The 22,791-nt window shown below is 40.0% G+C and overlaps 1 protein-coding gene across 1 annotated transcript in view; it reads left to right on the top strand.

Annotated features, from left to right (window-relative positions):
- Positions 1–22,791, top strand: part of TRHDE (thyrotropin releasing hormone degrading enzyme) — a 203,028-nt gene that overhangs the window by 51,785 nt on the left and 128,452 nt on the right. Inside the window, exon 3 of the mRNA XM_082241082.1 lies at positions 631–757. Within this exon, the coding sequence (XP_082097208.1) occupies positions 631–757 (127 nt within the window). The remainder of the gene's footprint in view (positions 1–630; positions 758–22,791) is intronic.

Raw genomic sequence — 22,791 nt, forward strand, 5'->3', positions numbered from 1 at the left:
TGAACAGCTTTAATATACTTACTGCATTTTGAAAATAGAGATACTGGCCTGGAGCAGTCATGGATGGGCTTCAGGAATACTAATTGTTTGTGTACACGAATAAGCTTATAAATGGTTATTTCTGAGGGCTTATTTTGCTCATCAGTGCCAGTATAAGAAAGGGTGGGTGAATTATTATATTACCTACACAGCCTGCTAATGTGTTCAGGGTTTGATGGAAAGTGCCTTTAACTTGCCATGAACTCCTTTCCTACTGAGCCACCTCTACATTTAAAGTAGGCAAAGAGCCATTACACTAATCCACTGTGCCATCATATCTCTGGAAAACACATGTAAGCAATTGCATTGAATATTCATATTTGATGCAAGATGTATTAAAATCTGTGTATTTGGCACCATATACAGCTACAGTTTTGGATTGGTGGCACTTTCAGCTTTGTTATTTTTAATTGTGCAAGTTTGTTATTTCAGTAAAGCCATCTATGCTGCTCATATTGGGATTTGGAGGGAGGGGAGGGCAGAGGGAGACAGAGAGACCTAACAGATTTGGACCTTTTCACTTTGTAATCCATGTAAAATGGCAGAAAACATAATGACCAGTCATTTCATTTGTTTTGTTTTCCCAATCAGATCCGATTGTATGCAAGACCTGATGCCATCAGAAGAGGATCTGGGGATTATGCTCTAAACATTACTCGGAGACTAGTTGAGTTTTATGAAGACTACTTCAAAGTGCCCTATTCCCTGCCAAAATTAGGTAAGCTTGTCGAGAGGAACTGAAAGATCAGAGTATGGAAGGCTAAAAATAATGGCTTAGATCCTAACATAAGTTAACTTAAGGAAATAAATTTTCCCCATTCCCCACCATAGCCACACCTCTGGCGGGTCAAGAGTCAGGTCTGAACAATGTGGGATGGGATATGCGAGGTTAATTGCCTAAAATTGGGTGGATCTTGGCCTCATTTTGTAGGGTTCTCCCCTTTATACTCTCCCATATTTCTTAGGAGGGTCCCTGATCCTCCAGAGAGTTTTTCTGGGGGCAGAGTTGGATGTAGGAGGGAAGACAGGAAACTTTGCTTTTGTGAACTTCCTTGAGTTTACTTATCTTACTATCCAAGCCAGTGAGTAGTACATTCATTTTCTAAAAAGTTGAATGAGCTGGGTGGTCTACCTGTAGTCTTGTCTTAAACAACAATCAAATGGTATGGACCAATCAGGAACATTACACTTAGTTGTTCAGAGAAAGAAAGCATGTATATATGTTTGTTCACATGCTCAGAATAATGGGTTTCCCTTCCATTTGAGCTATGTTTCGTTGGCGCCTCTTCTATATAACCCCCCCCTCCTTAATCATGATAAATACTTTCCTGTAACTCTGCTTATTGAAGTGAATGACTCTAACCTTACTTTGCATATACCTAAAAGTATATGCTCTCTTCCTTTGTTCTGTTAGTACTCTACTCTCGTACGCTGGAATATTTCAAACTGTGTTATTATATGTACCCTCTTTAGAAACACATGGGACTGAGATCCAGAAAACACATTACTCAGCTGCTCTCTTTTTGATCGCAAGTGTTTTCTGATTTCCAACCACAGGTGTTCCTCCCTGGAATTCAGGTGCTTCTTCATTAAAGCACTAGCCTGCTGAGTAGCATCATTCTTAGCCTTGCAACTAATGGTGTGGCAGGAGATACATTAATTTATACTGTTCCAAGTGGGCACTTTATGCATTTTTAATAAGTCTGAAATTGTATTTCTTTCCCCCCTCTCTTAATTGTTTTGTTGCATGTAGTACTCCATTAAAGTCAAAGTAGCTAACATAAGATTGGACTAACTCCAGCTTACTGCTTTGCCTTTTCATTCCTGTCTGCAATTTGTCCTGCATAAGTCTTTGTCATGAAAATATGATGCAAGTCATTGACCTATGGGGTGGGGGAGTCTTTGCAAAATAAGCTTTTGATCTCAAGAAGGTAAAAGGAAAACACAGTATCTTTCTTAATGGGCAAAAAGAAAAGAGTTGTTCACTTAAGTAGTCTGAACATGGTAGTAGATAAAGAGTGGGTAATCTTGAAAATGTAATTTTCTATATATCTTTCAATAAAGTGTGGTCTCTTATTTCAATGTATTTTCTAGACATGATGGAATCAGAATCAGAACTTTATTAGCAAAGCCAACAGGCCACAGCTATACAAGAATTAAAAATAAAATAAAATAAACATAAAGAGGGGATAAAAACGAACAAAAGAAGGTCCGTCAGGTGAACACGTCTGTCACTCAGATGGTGGCCCTTAATTTCACAGCTCTCTCGATGTACCTTGCGACCTTCTCTGTTGTCTGACTGTCCGTATCAGATAAGAGAAAGAACAGTATAATGTCTTGTGGATGGCCGGGGTTGGGGAGAATGAGTGGAGTAATAATCTCATTCCTTAGGTCTTTATAAAGGGGGCAGGATAGAAGGACGTGGGACACTGTTTCCGTGTTACCATCTCTGCATGGGCAGAGTCGTTTTTCAAATGGAGTCTTTTGGTAACGACCTTCGAGTACGGCAGAGGGAAGAACATCCCATCTAGCCAATGTAAAGGCACGTCTGTATTTTGGGATGGTTAGTTTAGACAAATATGAAGCTGGGAGGTCAAAGTGGGCAGGGGGAAAGTAAGTATACCATGGACACATTTTCTTTAGAATGGCCAGGTTGTTTTGCCGTTCAATGTCTTTCAGGCGCTGGCCTATTAGGCTCTTTGCTTTACTAAGGCCCATTGATAGTAGGGATTGCGAATGCAGACCGCATGTAAGGAGTTTTTGATGCACAGTTTTGAACCACATGCTTTTATGAGGGTCTTGCATTACTAGAGGCAGTAGACCGGGTGGATTTAGATTAAGGCGAAGCCAATAGTTGAGTGTTCTTTGCCAGCTCTGAGTTTCTACAGATGGGAGGCAGGCCTCGAGGCGTAAAGCTGCGTTTGGGACACAGGAGGGGACACCGAATATCTGCCTTAGGAATTTAGACTGAACAGTTTCAAGACTTGAGCAGTGGTTCCCCGTCCATATTTGTGCCCCATACAGTAACTGCGCCAGAGGTTTTGCCTGAAAGACTTCAAAGGCTGCTGGGATATATCTGCCCCCCTTCGTGTAAAAGAAGCGCGACAGCATCTTAATGCTTTGAGCTGCTTTTTCTTTGGCATATTTTTGATGGACATCCCAGGACCCGGTCGACTGGAAGACGATACCCAGATATTTAAAGGCTTTGACCTGTTCGATTGTCTGGTTGTCCATCCTCCAGCTATACTGTCTGCATTTCCTTCCAAAAACCATGATTTTGGTTTTCTGATAGTTTATTACCAGTTGCTCTCTCCTACAGTATGCTGAAAATTCACCTATGAGCCTATTTAAGCCTATTCTTGTTCGAGATAGAAGTATCGCATCATCAGCATACAAAAGCACGGATATTGATTTGTCAGCCAGTTTGGGGGCATGGAAGTCCGGAGATGACAAGCAGTTAACCATATCATTGATGTAAAAGTTGAATAGAACTGGGGCCAGGATGCAACCTTGCTTGACCCCCTTGCTGACAGGAACTGGTCCTATAAGATGGCCATTTAACGAAGTTCTTACATACAGCACCGTGTCTTTATATAAACAGCTAATCAAAAATAATAGTCTTTTGTCTATACTTGATGCGCTCAATTTATCCCAGAGTCTTGCACGTGGAATTGAATCGAAGGCAGCCTTTAGATCGATAAAGGCTGCGTATAGCACCCCACGGGATTTTTTTGGCATATTTGTCAATTAGGTAGGCTAGGGTGAAGCAGTGGTCTATGGTGGATCTGCCTTGCCTGAAACCCGCCTGCTCTTCTGCTAAAATAGCTTCAGTTTCCAGCCAGCTGGTTAGCTTAATATAAAGATGTTTGGCATATAGTTTGCTGGGTATGGGCAGAAGGCTGATTGGTCTATAGCTCGCCGGGTCTGGCCTAGGTCCTTTTTTGTAGATTGGAATAACTATTGCCTCTGTCCAGCCATCTGGAAGTAGGCCCGTTGAGTCAATCCAGGAAAATAGAGATGCCAACAGGGGGGCCCACCAGCCACTGTTAGACTTCAGAAGTTCAGCAGGGATATAATCGTTCCCTGGGGCCTTATTGTTCTTTAATTGTGCGATTAGGTTCTCAACTTCCTTTACAGTTACTGGTGGCCAATGAGGTAGGTCCTCCAATTGGATGCGTAGTTTGTAATGTTGGACTTCCTGGTCATGGAACAAGGATTGAAAATGACGCAACCACTGCATTGGTTCCACTGTGCAGATGGAATTGGTGCGCTCCTGGTCCAATAGACCAGATATGATTCGCCAAAAGCAAGTAGTATCTCTCTCGTGCGATGCCTTAACCAAGCTTTGCCATGCGGCTCGTTCAGCTTCCAATTTCTTTCTCCTTAATAATTGTTTGTAGGACCGTCTCACATAAATATAAGCATTAAGTAGGGTGGCAGTCCCTAATTTCCTATATCTCTGGTAGGCTGTTCTCGTTTGTCTCCTTGTTTGCCTGCACTCCAGGTCAAACCAGCTAGCTCCGTCCTTTGCCCTCTTTGTGGCGGAGCTGTGTATCGCTGTTGTTAAGTGGGATTTCAGACTTTCCAAAAGTAATTTAAAGCGTTCCATGATCACGTCTACTGAATTGCCTGTCACAATAGCGGATCGAATAAGCTTTAACTCTGCTGACTGAAGGAGGTGGGTTAGATTTTCATTCAGTATTGGGGACCATTTGAGTCTTTTGGGAGCAATTATACCCAAGTTTGCAGAAGGTATATATTGTGGCTCGGCAATAGAATAGTCAAAAGGCCGACCTGCAAGCTCTAGAGTTAGAGGTAGGTGGTCACTCAGTGTGTTGTGGCCTACTTGGAACTTCCTCACAAAGCTGTAGGCAAATCTTGAGATTAGAATATAATCTATGACGCTTCCCCCTGCTTTGGAAAAATGGGTATATTCCCCGGGGCGATCCCCCTCTATGTTGCCGTTTAATATCAGCAGTTCCCTCCGTCTGGCAGCCTGCACTAAGCAGAGACCTGAATAATTGCTTCTGCTATCTTTGGACAGTCGTGTCGCACCAATATCCGTCTGTTCTTCAGGGTCCATAAATAGGTTGGAATGAGTGTATAGACTGTTGTCATCTGTTCCTATACGAGCGTTGAAATCTCCACACACAATAGTCAGGGCAGACGGGTAAGTAGATTCAAGAGGTTCTAAAAACGCCTCTAGTTCAGCCCATAAAGCCTTGGCAACAGGGTTTTTTTGGCCTGGGGGAATATAGACATTGACCAGCAGAAGAGTAGTTCTCTTGAGGCTAAGTAAAGCGGCTGTTGCTAAGGAATTGCAGCTGGGTAGGGCTGTTAGAGAGTGCGCCAGCTCCGTGGAAATGAAGCAAGCTAGGCCGCCACTAGATCTGCCGCCCTTTAGAGATGGAGAGGCAGGCAGGTAGTGGCAGTTATATCCATTGAGAAATATGGGATCATTCTGCCATGTCTCCTGAAAGAAGATGATGTCAAATTGCTTGAGGTAGCACAAAAATTGTTGGTTATTTTTCTTGGCGTGCCAACCCGCGATATTCCAAGACAGCACTTTTAGGCCCCGGGCCCTTCGAAGAGCTGGATCTATGTCACCACCACGTCCAGCAGTTCTTTGGTGTCTAAAAAAACACACCCGTTGGCTCTTTTCGAGGATGACTGCTTAGAGAGAGTGTAGTGATCCTCTCTTCTTGGTGATTTGGGGCTAGGTTTTGGATTAGGGGGGGAGGCTAATTCATTCGGAGACAGTTTAAGGTAGCTATGCCAGGAGCTTTGAGATTTCACACATTGATTTGGTTTTACTTTATTATACATCACAGGGGGCTCAGATTGTAATTCCACGTCTACACATTTAAAGGTACCTCCCACTGTCTTCTTATCCACTAGACACTTGGGAGATATGGGCTGCACATAAGGGTCCTTCATTGTCTCACTTTGGTCATCCTTTTTTGCTAGTCTGCTTCGAAGTATATCAAGTCTTTTCAAGATCTCAGTTTGGGTTGGAGAATGCAGTGACCAGAAACGCTTTATCAGCGAGAGTTCTTCCTCCCAAGCGGAGTCCTCACTATCACACGTGAGAGGCCAGGCATCGGTTGGATGTGGGGCTTCCTTTTTTTCATTTGGTACTGTTTGATGGAGCTGATCCTGCTGAAACTTATGCTTTCTATTTTGGTGGATTTGATGGTTGGTTTTTTTCCTTTTGTGAACTTCCATTCCTATGCTCTTGGTCCCCATCAGAGAGGTTAAGGGTGCTCTGTTCTCAAATGTTCTTAATAGGACTATTCTTTCTTTTTTAAATAGGTTTTTAGCTCTGAACATAAAACTGGCCAAATTATGATCTGAAAAAGTAATCAATGCTCGTACCGAGCAATCATCTTGATGTAGATACTCTATAGCGGCTATGTCAGTTGCTTTTACTACCCCCGGCAAAATGCCACTTATAATAGACAATAAATGGTCTATACGGTCCGCCCCTACATAAAATCTGGGTGGTTTGGGGTAATAGACATGATGGATAGTACACAAGCTAACTTACAGACCACATTATATTTAATAGATGGTGCTGTTGGTAGCTGGTTTGTCTAATCAGGGAAGTGTTATTTTCTCCCATTCTGGTTGCAGTTTTATTCTTTCTAATGGATCAGCTTGGCACTTAGCTCTGGCCCTTATTTTTTTATGTTGAGGTGGCATCTGTAGCTGAAAACACTTTTACTGTTTCTTATATGAGTCTGGTGCACCAGCTCTTACTTCTCTCTAGTCACAGTTCTTTGTGCCCAGATAACATCTAGGTTAGAGTACTGATGCCTTTGCCAATCTGGTATTGTCCAGATGTTTGGACTGCAACTTCCATCAAACCCTACCAAGACAGCTGTGCCAGATGGGGCTGATGAGAGTAGTAATCCAAAACACCTAGAGGGCACCATACCTTGGAAACTACAGCTGGTTCAGGAAACCTGCAGCTAGATGATTAACTGTTGTTGTTGTTGTTTAGTCGTTTAGTCGTGTCCGACTCTTCGTGACCCCATGGACCAGAGCACGCCAGGCACTCCTGTCTTCCACTGCCTCCCGCAGTTTGGTCAGACTCATGTTTGTAGCTTGTAGAACACTGTCCAACCATCTAGTCCTCTGTCGTCCCCTTCTCCTTGTGCCCTCCATCTTTCCCTCTTTCCAGGGAGTCTTCTCTTCTCATGAGGTGGCCAAAGTATTGGAGCCTCAGCTTCACGATCTGTCCTTCCAGTGCGCACTCAGGGCTGAATTCCTTAAAAATGGATAGGTTTGATCTTCTTGCAATCCATGGTACTCTCAAGAGTCTCCTCCAGCACCATAACTCAAAAGCATCAATTCTTCGGCGATCAGCCTTCTTTATGGTCCAGCTCTCACTTCCATACATCACTACTGGGAAGACCATGGCTTTAACTATACGGACCTTTGTTGGCAAGGTGATGTCTCTGCTTTTTAAGATGCTGTCTAGGTTTACCATTGCCTTTCTCCCAAGGAGCAGGCGTCTTTTAATTTTGTGACTGCTGTCACCATCTGCAGTGATCATGGAGCCCAAGAAAGTAAAATCTCTCACTGCCTCCATTTCTTCCCCTTCTATTTGCCAGGAGGTGACCAGTGGCCATGATCTTCGTTTTTTTCATGTTGAGCTTCAGACCATATTTTGCGCTCTCCTCTTTCACCCTCATTAAAAGGTTCTTTAATTCCTCCTCACTTTCTGCCATCAAGGTTGTGTCATCTGCATATCTGAGGTTGTTGATATTTCTTCCGGCGACCTTAATTCCGGCTTGGGATTCATCCAGCCCAGCCTTTCGCATGATGAATTCTGCATATAAGTTAAATAAGCAGGGGGACTATATACAGCCTTGCCGTACTCCTTTCCCAATTTTGAACCAATCAGTTGTTCCATATCCAGTTCTAACTGTAGCTTCTTGTCCCACATAGAGATTTCTCAGGAGACAGATGAGGTGATCAGGCACTCCCATTTCTTTAAGAACTTGCCATAGTTTGCTGTGGTCGACACAGTCAAAGGCTTTTGCATAGTCAATGAAGCAGAAGTAGATGATTAACTAAGGATGGTCAATCAGTAGACACATCCTTAGTTTAAAAATAAAAATCATTGGATTCCTTTTTGTTTCTAGGTACAATTCAAAGTTCTGGATTTAACTTTTGAACCCCTATATGACCCTTAGAGCTGGGTATCTGAAGACCTTCTCCAGGATGTAGAGCAGGCATGGCCAAACTTGGCCGTCTAGATGTTTTGGAACTACAATTCCCATCATCCCTGACCACTGGTCCTGTTAGTTAGGGATGATGGTAGTTGTAGTAGTCCCAAAACATCTGGAGGGCAAAGTTTGGCCATGCCTGGTGTAGAGGGATGGGAATTCAACAAATCTGAAGATAGCAATAATGATTGTTTGTGGGAGTAGCTTGACAGACTGACATCTTTCAGTGATAGTTATGTGCAGTCAGCACTTCTTGCTGTAATACTCCTGTTTTGCTGAATAAATAACACGAGAAGTAGCAATGGGGTTTATACCCACACTTTTGAAGTTTATTTCCACATTTATTTCAGTAAAGTACTTTACTTTTGTACTGCTGGCACAGTAATTACAGTGAAGATAAAACTACTGCTGTTTCTGTCTGGTTTGTGCCTGAGCAAAGAAAAACAGAGGCCTTCCCATTTTTCCACATAGAAAATGCTGCCTTTGAAATGGATATTTAACCACTCCTGATTCTAAACCATCCACACTGTTTATTTGCAAGACTCTCTGTAAAGCATTCCTGGATCCTCTGGCAATAAGCCACTGTTTATTAAGAAATAAGTGGAGAAAGAAGTACTGTTAATTAAGCCCAAATATATCAGTAGTTATATAACAGAGATGGGGAACCTGTGTTCCTGCAGTTGCTGTGCGACTCCCATCTCCCATTAGCCCCAGCCAACATGGTCCAGTGGTCAGGAATTATAGCTGTCATCCAGCAATATCTGGAGATGAACAGGTTCCCTACCTCTGGCAAAGCAGTACACTAATACTAATGTAAATATTTTGTACGCATATGAGAAAAATCCCACTACTACTATTTCTTCTTCTTCTTCTTCTTCTTCTTCTTCTTCTTCTTCTTCCTCTTCCTCTTCCTCTTCCTCTTCCTCTTCCTCTTCCTCTTCCTCTTCCTCTTCTATACTTCCAGAACCCCCTGAAAGTTGGTATGTCCTAGTGACCAGAGTACTTTAGTCCTGTTAACTTGCTATGAATAACTACCACCAGTATCTATTTATGTTTGGTATATTTGTTCTGGTTATTTCAGGTTGTTGCAGAGCATCTTGGGATATTTCTACCTGTCATTGTGCACTTACTTTAAATTCTCTCACCTTGCAAACACTGCACTTGTCAACAGATCCTTTGTGTGTTCTTGGTCTTTTTTGTAGTCCTTGGAGGAATGCAGCTGTAACTTAAAAGTTTACATAGTTTGTTTGTTTGCCTCCATAAACTGGACATGTTTAAAGTAACTGCACATGAGATTTATGTGGCAGTTCACACACCTGCTGTCAGTCATTGTAAGTGTGCAAATTGTGTTCTCCACTTGTCCAACGGACACTTATATTTGTCAGTCAAAACCATATATGAGAATTCACTAAAATTAATAGCAGACAAATAAAACTCTGGAATTCTCCAGTGTGAGGTGTGCTTTGCATTTCTTAAAAAAACCATTGTTGCTCTAAATGCAGGGTTAAGATAAACAATCTAAAATGGCAACTAGTTATTTCTGTAAATATTTATGTGGAAGAAATTGCCATGAGCTTTACTGAGATAGGGTTTGCTTGTAATGATAAGCCAGACTTTCTGGCTTATCGTGATTTATTGTGAAAGAGCAGCATGGTGTTGGATGCTGCTAGGTCACTCCTACTTCACTCTTCCCCTAGTGCGAATGGGATAAACAATCAGCACATCAGCAATTAACCACGGCTTAAGGTTGTCTCTTGATTGTGGTTTGTTAAGAAGCAGCAACAAACTGTGTTCTGAAGTACAGACACATAGAGAAGCCAGACTTCCTGATCTGTTTACTCTGCTTGTGCCTGGGGCTGTGTGAGTGCAACCAGTGTGTTCAAACATACTGTGTGTGCCTGTTTTAGTGGTGCATAAATAATGTTTCAAAATAAATAAATAATGTTCTGTTAATTGAATCGTGCATACTGAAATTATCCATGGATGAAATATATCCATGTGATATGTATTGAAATTCATGAAATCTCGACCCAGAAATGATTTAGGTGAGGTAAAAAAATAAAGCAGATAGATAGTTCGTCCATTTCACTTAAGAGAAATAGGTAATTGGGGAATATTAAGCTCTTTTTGAGATTCATACATACATTTTCTGAAGATTACTGTATAATGATAGAATGAACTGACTTTAACCCCCCCCCCCAGCTTATTTGGTGTTCTTAAACTAGGACTTAGTAGATGGGGGGCGGGAAGAGAGAATTTTCTAGAACTTACGTGAAAATGAATGAAAACATGCAGTAAATATGTTTCTCAAATTATTATACTGAAGTTAAGCGCAGACTACAGATTTTCTAATGTAGTGACATAAGAGACTGAAGCTATGAATCAGGCACTCCATTGTTTATGAGTTGTTTTTGTCATTAACTCACTTTTAATAGCCTCTTCTTTCATAAATAAATAAATAAATAAATAAACAAATAAATAAATAAATAAATAAATGTTTTCTTCCCCCATGGTACTCACCTGCACATGCTCCCTCAGAAGCCTTCCTTGGTTCCTGCCAGGTCCTGTCCTCTTCTCCCCAAATGGAACTTAGGCTTGAAGGAAGCCTTTTGTACATGCGTACACATGTTTGCATGGCTGTGCATGTGCAACTGTGGAGCAGGCAAATGTGCCCATGGGTCCAAAAAGTTGGCAAACTCTATCCTACTATTTTCAGACTTCTTCCCCCCCCCCCGAGCTCTGCAAATCTTTGTTGAGCACATTATGTGAAAGTAAGAATTATGAGCCAGTGACAAGAATAACATAAAACCTCTTAGAATAAACCCTGGAGTAGTTATTAAGTTATAACGTCGAACCAGACACATTTTGTGCAGTGCCAAAAAATTGTTGGCAGTGTGAAATAAGTTTTTGTGCAGTTGGGCATATGAGATTTAATAAGGAGCTATGTAGTTTCTTTAAAAAATAGATAGATGAGAAAAGATAAAAATAAATAGAAAATGAAGATGAATACTGGTTCATTTGAAATCTTCATAAGCTTATATAAATAGTATATTATGGCTCTAACTACTTGACTAGTCAAGCCATTTATGGACTTTGGCATTTATTGAACTCTGTTTTAACAGTGTATGTAAGTATGCAGCTGTTACATACCAGCACAAAGCAAGCACAAAACTGAATATTACACAGTTGTGCCATGGTACCTCCTTTCACATTGTGCTGAGTATGTTTCAATTTATTTGTTTCATGCTGATCAGACTGTCAACACCTGGGACTGAGTGTTTTGAGTTGTTATGCTTGCAAGCCTCTGAAGAAAATTCCTTAAAGCACAACTGCTGTCTTGCTGTGGCCATATTTTTGGCCCTCTGCACACATATTTTAATCTACAGAAGCACTGATGCCCTGGAATTCCATTCGATGAGTGGTGGCATATTGTGATGCAGATGTTCAGTTTCTGAATCAACTGAGAGTTTGTTTCCGTTGATGGACTTCAAGGTGACATTTGTGTAGGTGAGATGCTCAGCAACAGCGCTGTGAAGCTTAGCTGCCAGAAGAAGGATAGTGAGCACTGTGACATTTCTGTGTGGATCAGATAATGCAAGAAAGTGAAACAAATGTGTCATCATCTGTGAACATCACTTCTACTCCTAGAGTAGGGAATCTCCCCTACTCTAATGAAAGTTCGGTCAGATCAAGTTTTGCAAATAGCACCTTGTAAACTTCCTCCTGGTTTACTGAAGGTTTCGAAAGGCTTCCCTTTGAGCAGCAGATCAGAATCAACTTCAAAACGTTTATTCAAGAACTCAACAAGAGAGTCAACCACTTCATTACAGAGAGCACCAACATCTCTTCTATCAGATACACATAAGGTTGTGTTCCTTGTTTGTGTGCTTTCTCATCAGCTGAATTCCTTTCAGCATCACAGTTCCATATGCCTGTGTAATAGCTTAATCCTTGAAAGCATTGACGCGCCCACCAATCAATTGCTGTGCTTTCAATGCCAAGCGTTTTGATTCTGTTGATGTAGTCAGCTGGGATTCACCCTGAGTATCATAAAGAAGCTATATTCTTCCATGGAGCCAAGAGAAGGCATGCAGGGAGCTGCAGCAAACAATGCAACAATGAGCTTACGAATGTTAGAAATTACAAATATCTTCTCTCTTATCCCCCTTTTTCTCATCAGTTCTTTTAGATAGTATATACAAAACATGAATGACAACCACATTGTTACAATCCACTTAAGATCTTACTGTCAAAGGCGAGGTAAGAGAAGTTATGAGAGGCTAGAGAGTTTTCCAGTTTTGACAGATATACAGGTCCCTAGAAGGAATTTGGTGTGTGTTTCTCCTGGGAACCTGCCATTATGCACAAGTAAATTTGCATTCAGAAGGGGCGCAGACTGCTGAAGATCCTGAGGAACATACATGATAAGAAGTTCATAGAGAAGTTGGGACACAGGCCCATGACACTGACCAATAGATGGACTGCTCTGCACAAATTAAGGTGGTGCATTTTGTAGTGCGACCAGCCGCTATTTACGCAAAGTATTTTCTTTCAAGTTTTCAAAAGGTGGGGAGAAGGCAGGAGCTCTAGGGCCCAATAGCTCAGGAGTTGATCCTCATGGATGACAACACCTTTGCAGAGGAGCTCCAAAAATTCTGTGGGGATGCTGTGTGAATAAAGTTAGAAATGTTTGAAATTTTGAAATGTATGAATTTTTCAAGTCTTTATAGGTCCTGTTCTTATTCAGTAGTCTTGTCCTAGTTTCAGCCACCAGTGATGTCATCATGCTTGTACATTCATCCTACAAGACAGAGTAGATTGTAGGTTAATTTGGCTGCTTATTTGATTTTCCCTTCCTGGAAATGTTGTCGACATTTCAGGGCTCAATTTGGGTTATGGACTCAGGACAAAGATTTCACAGATTCTTGAGACAGCTACTGGATAAGGTTACACTTAAAGTAATACAGTATTGAACTGCAGGGTGCTTTTATGGGATATCTAGAGTATTCTGCTGAGCTAGGTTCTCACAATTTGCATAGAGATGCATTGACATTTTATTTAATTATCTCGGGTTAGATTATATTTGTCTAGCTAGATTCAGTATCCATTTAGGAGGATTGAATAAATTCAAACACAATATGGATGAAGTACTTTGAGAAAGTGTAAGCTGAGGTTTATATTCTGCTATTTGACACATGACTGAAAACATACATTGTTGTTTTACATGGAGTGTCTATAATCTCTTGGGAATGCTTTATTTGTTTCTAGATTGGGCAAATGCCTAAATTCAAATATGACTAATTTTATCATCTGAAAGTATCTGACCTTAAAATTCTATTACCCTGCTCTGTTATGAGTTCTCTTGCTTGATTTAGGAGAGTAACCTTTCTTGTAAAGTTGCCAATAATATTTTTTTTTGTCAATTTACCACCACCATTCTTCTGTAGTGACTTCTGATAGTCAAATATTGAGGGGGAAATAATAATCCTGACTGTAAAGCCCAGTCCATAGAAAGGCAAAAGTTCAGTGCTAAGCATAGTAATAATGACAAAACTTGATTGAGTTTGCACATTTATTTTAATTTTTGTTCATTAAATTTGTATACCACCCTTCACCCAAAGATGTCAGAGTGGTTCAAACTAAAAATACAAATAAAAATACAATAAAAATAAAAATAAAAATACAAAATAAAAACACAAAATACATCATAAAAATAAGAAACAGAACAAAACAAACCAATACTCCCTCAACACATTTAAAAGGACATAGAATGTTAATTAGCCCAGGGCTTGGTTGAAGAGGAACACTGTTGCCTGGTGCCTAAAGATGTATAGGTGAGCATCCCACAAATGGGGAGCCACTGCAGAAAAGGCCTGCTCTCGTGTTGCTATCCTCCGGACCTCTCATGGAGGAGGCACACCTAGAAGGGTCTCTCAGGGTCATATAGAGAGAGGCCTTCCTTGAGGTATTGCAGCCCTGAACCATTTTAAGACTTTATAGGTCAAAAGCAGCAGTTCGAATTGGCAGCCGGTGCTGTTGGGCACACTGCATCACTGAGACTACCTGAGCCTCAAGCGACAGCAAAGGACCCCCAAGCTACATACCCACTCCTTCAAAGTCAGTGTAATCTCATCAATAGCAGGCAACCTCTCATCCATCCAATCTAGGGAACCACCCACTAACAGTGCCCCAGTCTTATCTGCACTGAGCTTCAGTTTGTTGGCTTTCCTCAAGTCCATTATTTTGGCAAGACAATGGTCCAGCACATCCACTGCCTCACCTGCATATGTAAAGGGGAAGTTGAGCTGTGTGTCACCAGCATTTTGATGACAACGTACTCCGAACAACCCCACTCGGTGGTTTCATGTAGATGTTAAACATCCCAGGGGATAAAATCAAACCCAAGTCTGATGAACCCCACACTGAAGGTTCAACAGGACTGTAGAACACTCTCCAAGCATCCCCTGGAAACATCCACCCAAGTCATCAATGTATTTCTTTTTTAGTTTATCAAAACACTTCTGTATCCTAGCACATTTTAAAGTGTCTTTCCAAGTACTTGATAAGCTGTTGGCTTTCTATTTTTAGGAATTTTGTTTCATATTATAAGTAAATATATCACATCCCACTAGTATACTGTAACTGCCTACGGATACGTGCTTTCATGAAGATTTACTAAACAAATACGTGCCCTGATTTACAGTGGATACATTTACATATATTATCAAACTTCTGTCAGTAGGGTTGGTTTCTAGATGTTATAGTTTTGCCTAGGGAGGGACCCTGTGTGAGTTACATAAAGTTTACCTTTATTAAGGAAAAATTCAAATGATTTAGACTCATATCTATACAAAAAAAAGGGGTGGGGGTGGGGGTTAAGGACGTTGAACGGAATACTTATTTTCTGTAATTTCTAGATGTTTTTGTTTGGCTCTAGGATTGGCAACTGTAATTGAAAAGGATAGATGGATGCATTTTTATTTTCTTTGTTAAGAATACTGTACTGGAGCTGAAAAAAAATGCCCTTGAATGCCTGGTGTTGCTTAAAATCTTGCTTGGGGTAATATTAATTATTAGTGCAAAACTAAATATATTAAAATGGCCCAGATGGGGTATTTTTATATATATGAAATGATAGAATTGTTTGATTCTGTTTCCCTGTAAATTGGCAATTCTCTGGATTGTCAGAATTACAAATTTACAACCACTCTCCAAATACTTCCATAACATAGTTGATGGTTTAGTTATCTTTTCATTTGTTATGTAAGTATTCTTATGTTTGTTTGTTTTTGTATGAAAATGTGCTTGAATTCACTCAGCACACCAGAGCATATAATTAAGCATACTTAAGCCAATTGATTCAGTGGTCTTAAGTATGCATAACTTCTGTGCTGGATTGTGACCCATCTGTTTAGCTAATTAGCAAAATAATTAAGTAAATATGCAATAAGAATATAATACAGTTTACAGTTTGCTGTAGTGGAACCCTCTTGTTTTTCATATAAACGTAGACACAGGGTGTGTTCACATGTCACACTGAACCATGGCTTAATGTGATGAATAAAAGTTAGGATGATCCCAGGTGAGCCTCAGGTTCACATGTTCTTCCTTCCCTCTTCTCCTGCAGACAGCAGGAAGACATCAGCAGCTTTTACTTTTCCCTAATATTAGCTTGTTGTGTTGAACTGTGGATCATAAACCCATAAACCACAAACACTGGTCAGTTTCAACACAAGCCAGCTTCAAACCATGAGTTATGAATTTGTTAAACTACCTTGAATTTGTTAAACCATAACACCGATTTTCTTTTTCTACAAAAGTAGAAACCACTGAAGCCCACTTTGTGGTCATGCAGGACAAATGGAGAAGGGAAAGATGTGAACCCAAAGCTCTCTAAGCTTCTTCCAGTCAGTGCCCATCATATTAAACCATATTTTAGCATAATGTGATAGAGTGGTCTTGGGTATTCAGCTACACAAGGGTTAGGGTTTCAGGAAATTCAAGACCCCTTCTCATTTTCTGTAATGCTCAAAATTGAATATGTTGATACTTCAGACTTCACAGGTGCACAAAATGTCACCATCTTTAGCATCCCACCATGAAGTAGATAAGGAGATGCACAATTCATTTTGGATATTGTGGAAAATATGAAAGTGTCAGTTGTGAAGTCATTGTATTCGCTTTTCCTCCATATTTCTTTTAATACACAAAACTGTTTATTGTTGCTATAACTAACACATTATACTATGCAAGTATGTGAAGCTATATAGCATAGTATAGCTATATGTTTTATGTCCCTTAACATTATGGGAAAAATTGTGCCTTACAGTGCCTTCAATGATGTGATTCTAGAACAGAAAATTGGTTAAGGGGGGAAAACAGGAAAAATTACTAAGGCATCCTTAACTGCCAGAGGGTATGCTTGTTAAAGAAAGAAAGAAAGAAAGAAAGAAAGAAAGAAAGAAAGAAAGAAAGATGCTTGTGTTTAGATAGGCTTTTGCCAAGTAGTACTACTTATGGTATTAGTTTACAATATTATAAATGGTATATTGAACACAAACAGGGAATCTCATCTTTCTCAAAATACAAATATCATTAGTCATAATTAATGGGCAGCAGATTTTATGCAGCAGAGTATCTTGCTACATAGTCAGCACAATTAACTTGAACAATCTATTCTATGGGGAAATTATGAGGGCAGTTTTCAAATGGGCTTATTAAGGAGTCAGAGAAGTTGTGGAGGTGTTTGTCCGAAGTCAGACAGTTCATTCATCTCTCCCATTGTTGTCTACTCTGGCTGGCAGCAGGCCTACAAGTTCTCAACCCTGCTACCCGAGACGCTAACTAAAGATGTTGCCAATTTATGATTTTTTAGAGAAATAGTTTAACATGTATATATAGCACACCACCACAAGGATCCTATCATCCTGGTTAAAGTTGGGTGCTCCTGAAGTTCATAGATGTTCATACCACTAACTTAGCCATACAGTGACCTGCCCAACTGTAATTGCAGCTGTATCCGAAGGCATTTCTGATGAGTTTTAGCTGTTTCCTGGCCATTGTTTTGTGTTAGTGCTTATATTATCTCTCTAGATATAATAAATCACATGTCTTTATTATTCTGGCATTTGATATGGGACCTACTGAATGCAGAACATGCTCTCTCCTATTGAACCACATGGCCCTTGCACTATCACCCTATTCAGAGAAACTGGTGGTGTTTAGATGCACGCTAAAGATTGTCAAGGAAAGCAACACCTTTCACAAATCCCTGTTACAGATTATACAAGTGAACAGTGGGTTGGGAAGCTATATAATACCTGTTGTGTTTATGTGTGTTATATATATATTTGATCTTCTTCTGGCCGTAGCTTGCGGTAAAGGCTAAATTAGCTTTTGATCCAAATTAGTATTATAGACCGCATTGTAATTCGTCCTTCCAAATATTTGTAGAAACTGTGAGGAAGCTTTTAAGTGATGGAAATATTTGAACTGCGAGCCAAATGTTAACAACACTACAAAAAAAATAAGGATGCTATCTTCAAAGGATGCTCAGGAAGTGCTTTAAATTAGCTGGATATAAAAATGGACAAAGAGTCTCCTTTTCACATTTGGATACAGCTGAGTGAAAATCCAAATCCAAAAGAATTTAATCCTTCCATATTATTTATCAGTCTAGTTTGAAAGCCTTTCTTCACTCTAAATAACATGCATTTGTAACAATAGCAATGTCCTGAAATGGGAGAAAAATCAAACAATAATAGTCAGGATTTCTTATATAAAAGTTATTTTTGTGGTGCAAGGATCAAAGTACCTGAGATGAATTAAACCATGATAAAGTTTCGCAGATAACACCAATGCTGTTAGTTTTCTTTTGCCTTGAAAGGCTGCACTGCCTACATACTTATCTAGCGAACATGCTCCTGGATAAAATTAATCCATATACCAGGCAGTTTTCAAAGCTGCATTCTCAATGGGCATTATGCCAGTAAATAAACTTATCAGTTCACCCTTTGTAAGTTGATTTGCCAGTTACACTGAATAGCTTTATTGAGTCTTCTTTTTCCAGTACTCCTCCTCTAATATGTGACATAATAGCTCCGTTCAGACACTAAACCCTGGATTGTTCTGACCATAGTTTAGAACTTTGACTTGAGCTTTCAAATGATTAGGCAAACCATAGCTGCTTAGATGCTTTCGTCTTTCATTGCTCAACATTCCATCATCAACATTCAGCAGCCTCTGGGGTGATGAAAGACAGCTGTAATTGTGATATGTTGTTTCCTGCTTGGCAGGGGGTTGGACTCGATGGCCCTTGTGGTCTCTTCCAACTCTATGATTCTATGATTCTATGATATCACACCATAGTTGGTGGAGATCATTGTTTACAAACCCATTTTAACCTATTTTAAACCATATTTTCTGTCTGCCAACCTAGCAGGTCAAAAGCACACCAGTGCAAGTAGATAAATAGGTACCACTGTGGCGGGAAGGTAAAAGGCATTTCCATGTGCTCTGGCACGCATCACGGTGTTCCGTGATGCCAGAAGCGGTTTAGTCATGCTGACCACATGATCCAGAAAGCTGTCTGTGGACAAACGCCAACTCCCTCGGCCTGAAAGCGAGATGAGCGTTGCAACCCCATAGTTGCCTTTGAGTGGACTTAACCATCCAGGGGTTCTTAAACCATATTTAAGCTTCAGTTCTCTTAACTGAGTCAATGTTGAACCAAATCATAAAGCTCATTCAGTTAGACTACTTAACTGATTCAGTTAGTTCAACACATCTGGCGGGTACTGGCTTGAGGAAGTCTGAGTGTGACACCTTGGTTTATTGTCAAGTGACCAGAGCTGAATTAATGATAAAGGTTATAGTAATATAGGATGTGACTAGACATCATTTGTCTCTGTCATCCTTGTAACTTCCACAGTGGAAAGACGGGAATTAACTGGGGCGTGCCAAGGTGAAAAGGGAACCGTTTGTTTTATTTTTACCTTTGAGAGGTTGAAATCTGAAGTAGCAGCTAGATGATCAAAATGATCTCTACCCAATTAAACTTTAAGTTGTATATCTCTTGTGGATTTATTCCTACCACTGTTAGAAACTTTTTAATTGCTGAACACTTCAGGTGCCCTCTGTTGTTTACTAGCTTTCCAAAAAACCCAGGATGACTTGTCCTTTTTAGCCATCTAACTGGATACTGCACAGCATAGGATACCAAGCCCTCGGGCTCAGTCAAGCAGTCTCTTTTGAAAGTGAAAAAGCAGTCATGCAGCCAGCTCCAAATAATAATAAGAACCATAATAAGAAAACCACAATGAGAGAAGATGCATTGCAGTTAGTAAATAATAATCAGCTGTAAATATTTGAGATGCAAATTTCTGTGTTTGCTTAATATTGTCTACTAAAGTGTGGGTCTCTGCCTTCCACAGAGCCTGTCACTGATGACTTGAGATGAAAACCAACATCTCCTGAAATCTGTAGTCTGTTCTTTAGCTTCTGCATCTTAATGAAAGTAAATATTTTTATATGCAGGTTTAAACTAATTTATTTGAAATACAGTAGATGGTCCAATGCTCTCATTGGAAATAAGGTTTGAAGTAAGCAAATATCCTTTTTAATGGCCTGATATAGGCAAGCATTTTCTTTTGCTGCAGTACATTATGAGATGACCTCATATTCCTAGTTGTTGTGAAAATATTTAAACTCATATGTTTCTTAAGGCCGGTTCACATCAGCAGGTCCATTTATTCCTTCATTCAATCAATCTATCATGTGTTGCCCGTCCCATTGCCCCCGCAAGCTGGCTCCTCTGCTAGAAACATAGCATACCATCTATTTGGCAAAGAAGAGAAGGGCTAAATCCAAGTCACAAAGAACATTTCAACCTGTTAAAACAGTTAATATACATATATTTTTAATTTTGTTAAATTAGGCTAGAGCTCATTAGTAGAGCTCACTTGTGTGTGATTCTCCACATTAGGGGTTCATAGGGAGCCTGCATTGCTGTTGTGTGGATCAGGGTGTATGTCTTCTGAATAAATTTAAAAAGCAAGTCATATGGCACATCAAGCTTTGAACAAAAAGCTTTACATCAGACATGTAGGAATTTAATTGCCACTATCATTTGTCTTTAACAAAGATAGCAATACAGGCACTGGGTGGTATTTGGGGGAGCTTTACCCAGAGTAGACCGACTAAAATTAGTGGACCTAACTTAGTCATGTTCATCAATTTCAACAGATCTACTTTGAGTTGGCTACTGATATCAAACAAGTCTCTCTGGCAACCAATCTAGCATAGAAATAAATTATAAGTATATGAATGTACCAGATTAATCTAATAGTTCTATAGAAGTGCTCAGTAAAAAAGATTTCCCCTTTCCCTTGGTCTTGGAAAACCACTTGAACATTTGAGCCCAGTCTTCCAGCTAAAGTATGAAATGAACTATGACTAATCTTACTTTTTAAAAGATCACTTGAATTCTCTGCAAACCCTTCCATTGTCTGCAAAAGTTCTATTTTAAAGTTCAAAGTACTTGCAAAACCAATAATTTTAGTCTTGTGTTCAGAGTAATATATTTGAAGAGAAGCTGGCAGCCATAATTTCTGTCTAAGGACTCACTCTCTTGCACATACGTGGAATATTCTCTAGATGCATACTGAAAACATATAAGCAGTGAGGAAAAGGAAGAAGAAAATCCTACTAAAATGTCAAATGTGTTTCACAGTAAATGCTTTTGAAGTATGAAGGATAATACCCAATATTATTGATACAGTTCCATAGATGCACATGTTATTTTAAAGAGTTTAATCAGCAGAAGAGACTGGTCCCTGGTCCAAGGAGCTTACTATCTTTTTCATTAAAACTATTTTAGGATGCTGGGAAAATGTGGAAAGTTTATTTTAAAGAACACCTGGCAGGATCCATCTAAAAGCACTTCTGCTGATTTCTGTGAAGGAAATTTAAGCATATGCTTATTTCTCCTGACAAAACCACTGAGACTTAAAACTACTGAGACTTAAAAGATACTTCACTTGGAATAAATTGTGCCATTCATTAAGAAATGGGAGATCTTTTGCCAAATCTCCCACCCTTGAAGCTGTCATAAGAACGACCATTATGACCTATTAAACCTATTAGAAGATAACATTACTTTTGTAGGAAATTTATTACGTGTTTTATGTGTTTTTCTCTTATGCTGGTTTACTGTAGCAGAGAGTATGAGTATGTGTATCTTCTACTTCTGCAGTTGCCCTTTTGCCTATATAGCATGTATTATTTATGTATGGGGGTGCTTTTATCTTATGCTGGTCTATTACCATAATAAATATTTGGGTTGGAGTGGATTGGATTGGGTTGTAGGGAATCTGAAATTAACATCCCAGTTCAGCTGTTTCTTATGGTCAGCAGTAATGCCTCAACATACCAGATTGAGGGGGTGTACAGTGGTACCTCAGATTACAGACGCTTCAGGTTACAGATGCTTCAGGTTACAGACTCTGCTAACCCGGAAGTAGTACCTCGGGTTAAGAACTTTGCTTCAGGATGAGAACAGAAATCGCACAGTGGCAGCAGCGGGAGGCCCCATTAGCTAAAGTGGTACCTCAGGTTAAGAAGTTTCAGGTTAAGAACGGCCCTCCAGAACGAATTAAGTTCTTAACCCAAGGTACCACTGTACTGTGGATGTTGGGGTTTTTGTGAGACTCTTGGTTGGCATCCATATGTTTAGGGAGACAATGGAAGAATGCGCCTGATGTCAAGATGAAGGTGCACAGAGTTTATTTATTTTGCAAGATTTATATAAGAAATTCATAAGAAAATACCAGTTAGATCAACAGACTTTAAAAGCAAGCATAAATAAGAAAGTTATCAAAATATAACTAAAGACAACCATTTTAAAAACAAAATATTAATTACATGTTTGGTTGGCTTGCCTAAACTTAAAGATTTTTTTGTAGGCATTGAAAACAATGCAACAAAAACTCCTTGCTAATAGTGAGAGGCAGGGAGTTCTTGGGTGGCCACATGAACAGAGCAATCCTAAGCATATGAAGCTAGCAGAATTTACGCTGGCTTAAGATAAGCCAATGTAAATTACCTCTGTTCCAAAATCTGTTCAGGAGCCTTATTATTGTGAGCTGAAGTTGAGTGGGAAAACACCCCTTTAAAATATAGTTTTACCGCCATTGTTGCCTGAGTTAAGTTCCACAGGATTGCCAGATACCATGACTGAGCTGAAAGGGATTTGAAATAGGTGTGAGTCTCCCATTGCCCTGTCCTCCCCCGCCACACCTCCCATTTGGACTTATGCCAGCTTAAGTTTTGCCTCCTTCAGTTCCATTGCCTGAGCTGCAGCTCACAGAGGCTTCTGAGGGAGTTCCACCAGTGCAGCTCTTGTGCAGCTGGGACAGCCCAAGTTCAGCGCATTTGAAACTCACTCATTCTGGGCTTTGGATTGTGTTGTAAATGACTGGTTCCTTGTAAATTTCCAGTTTTGCACAGCTAAGTGGTCTAG

Source organism: Podarcis vaucheri, assembly GCF_965113315.1.
Source record: "Podarcis vaucheri genome assembly, chromosome: 10".
Taxonomy (NCBI): Eukaryota; Metazoa; Chordata; class Lepidosauria; order Squamata; family Lacertidae; genus Podarcis; species Podarcis vaucheri.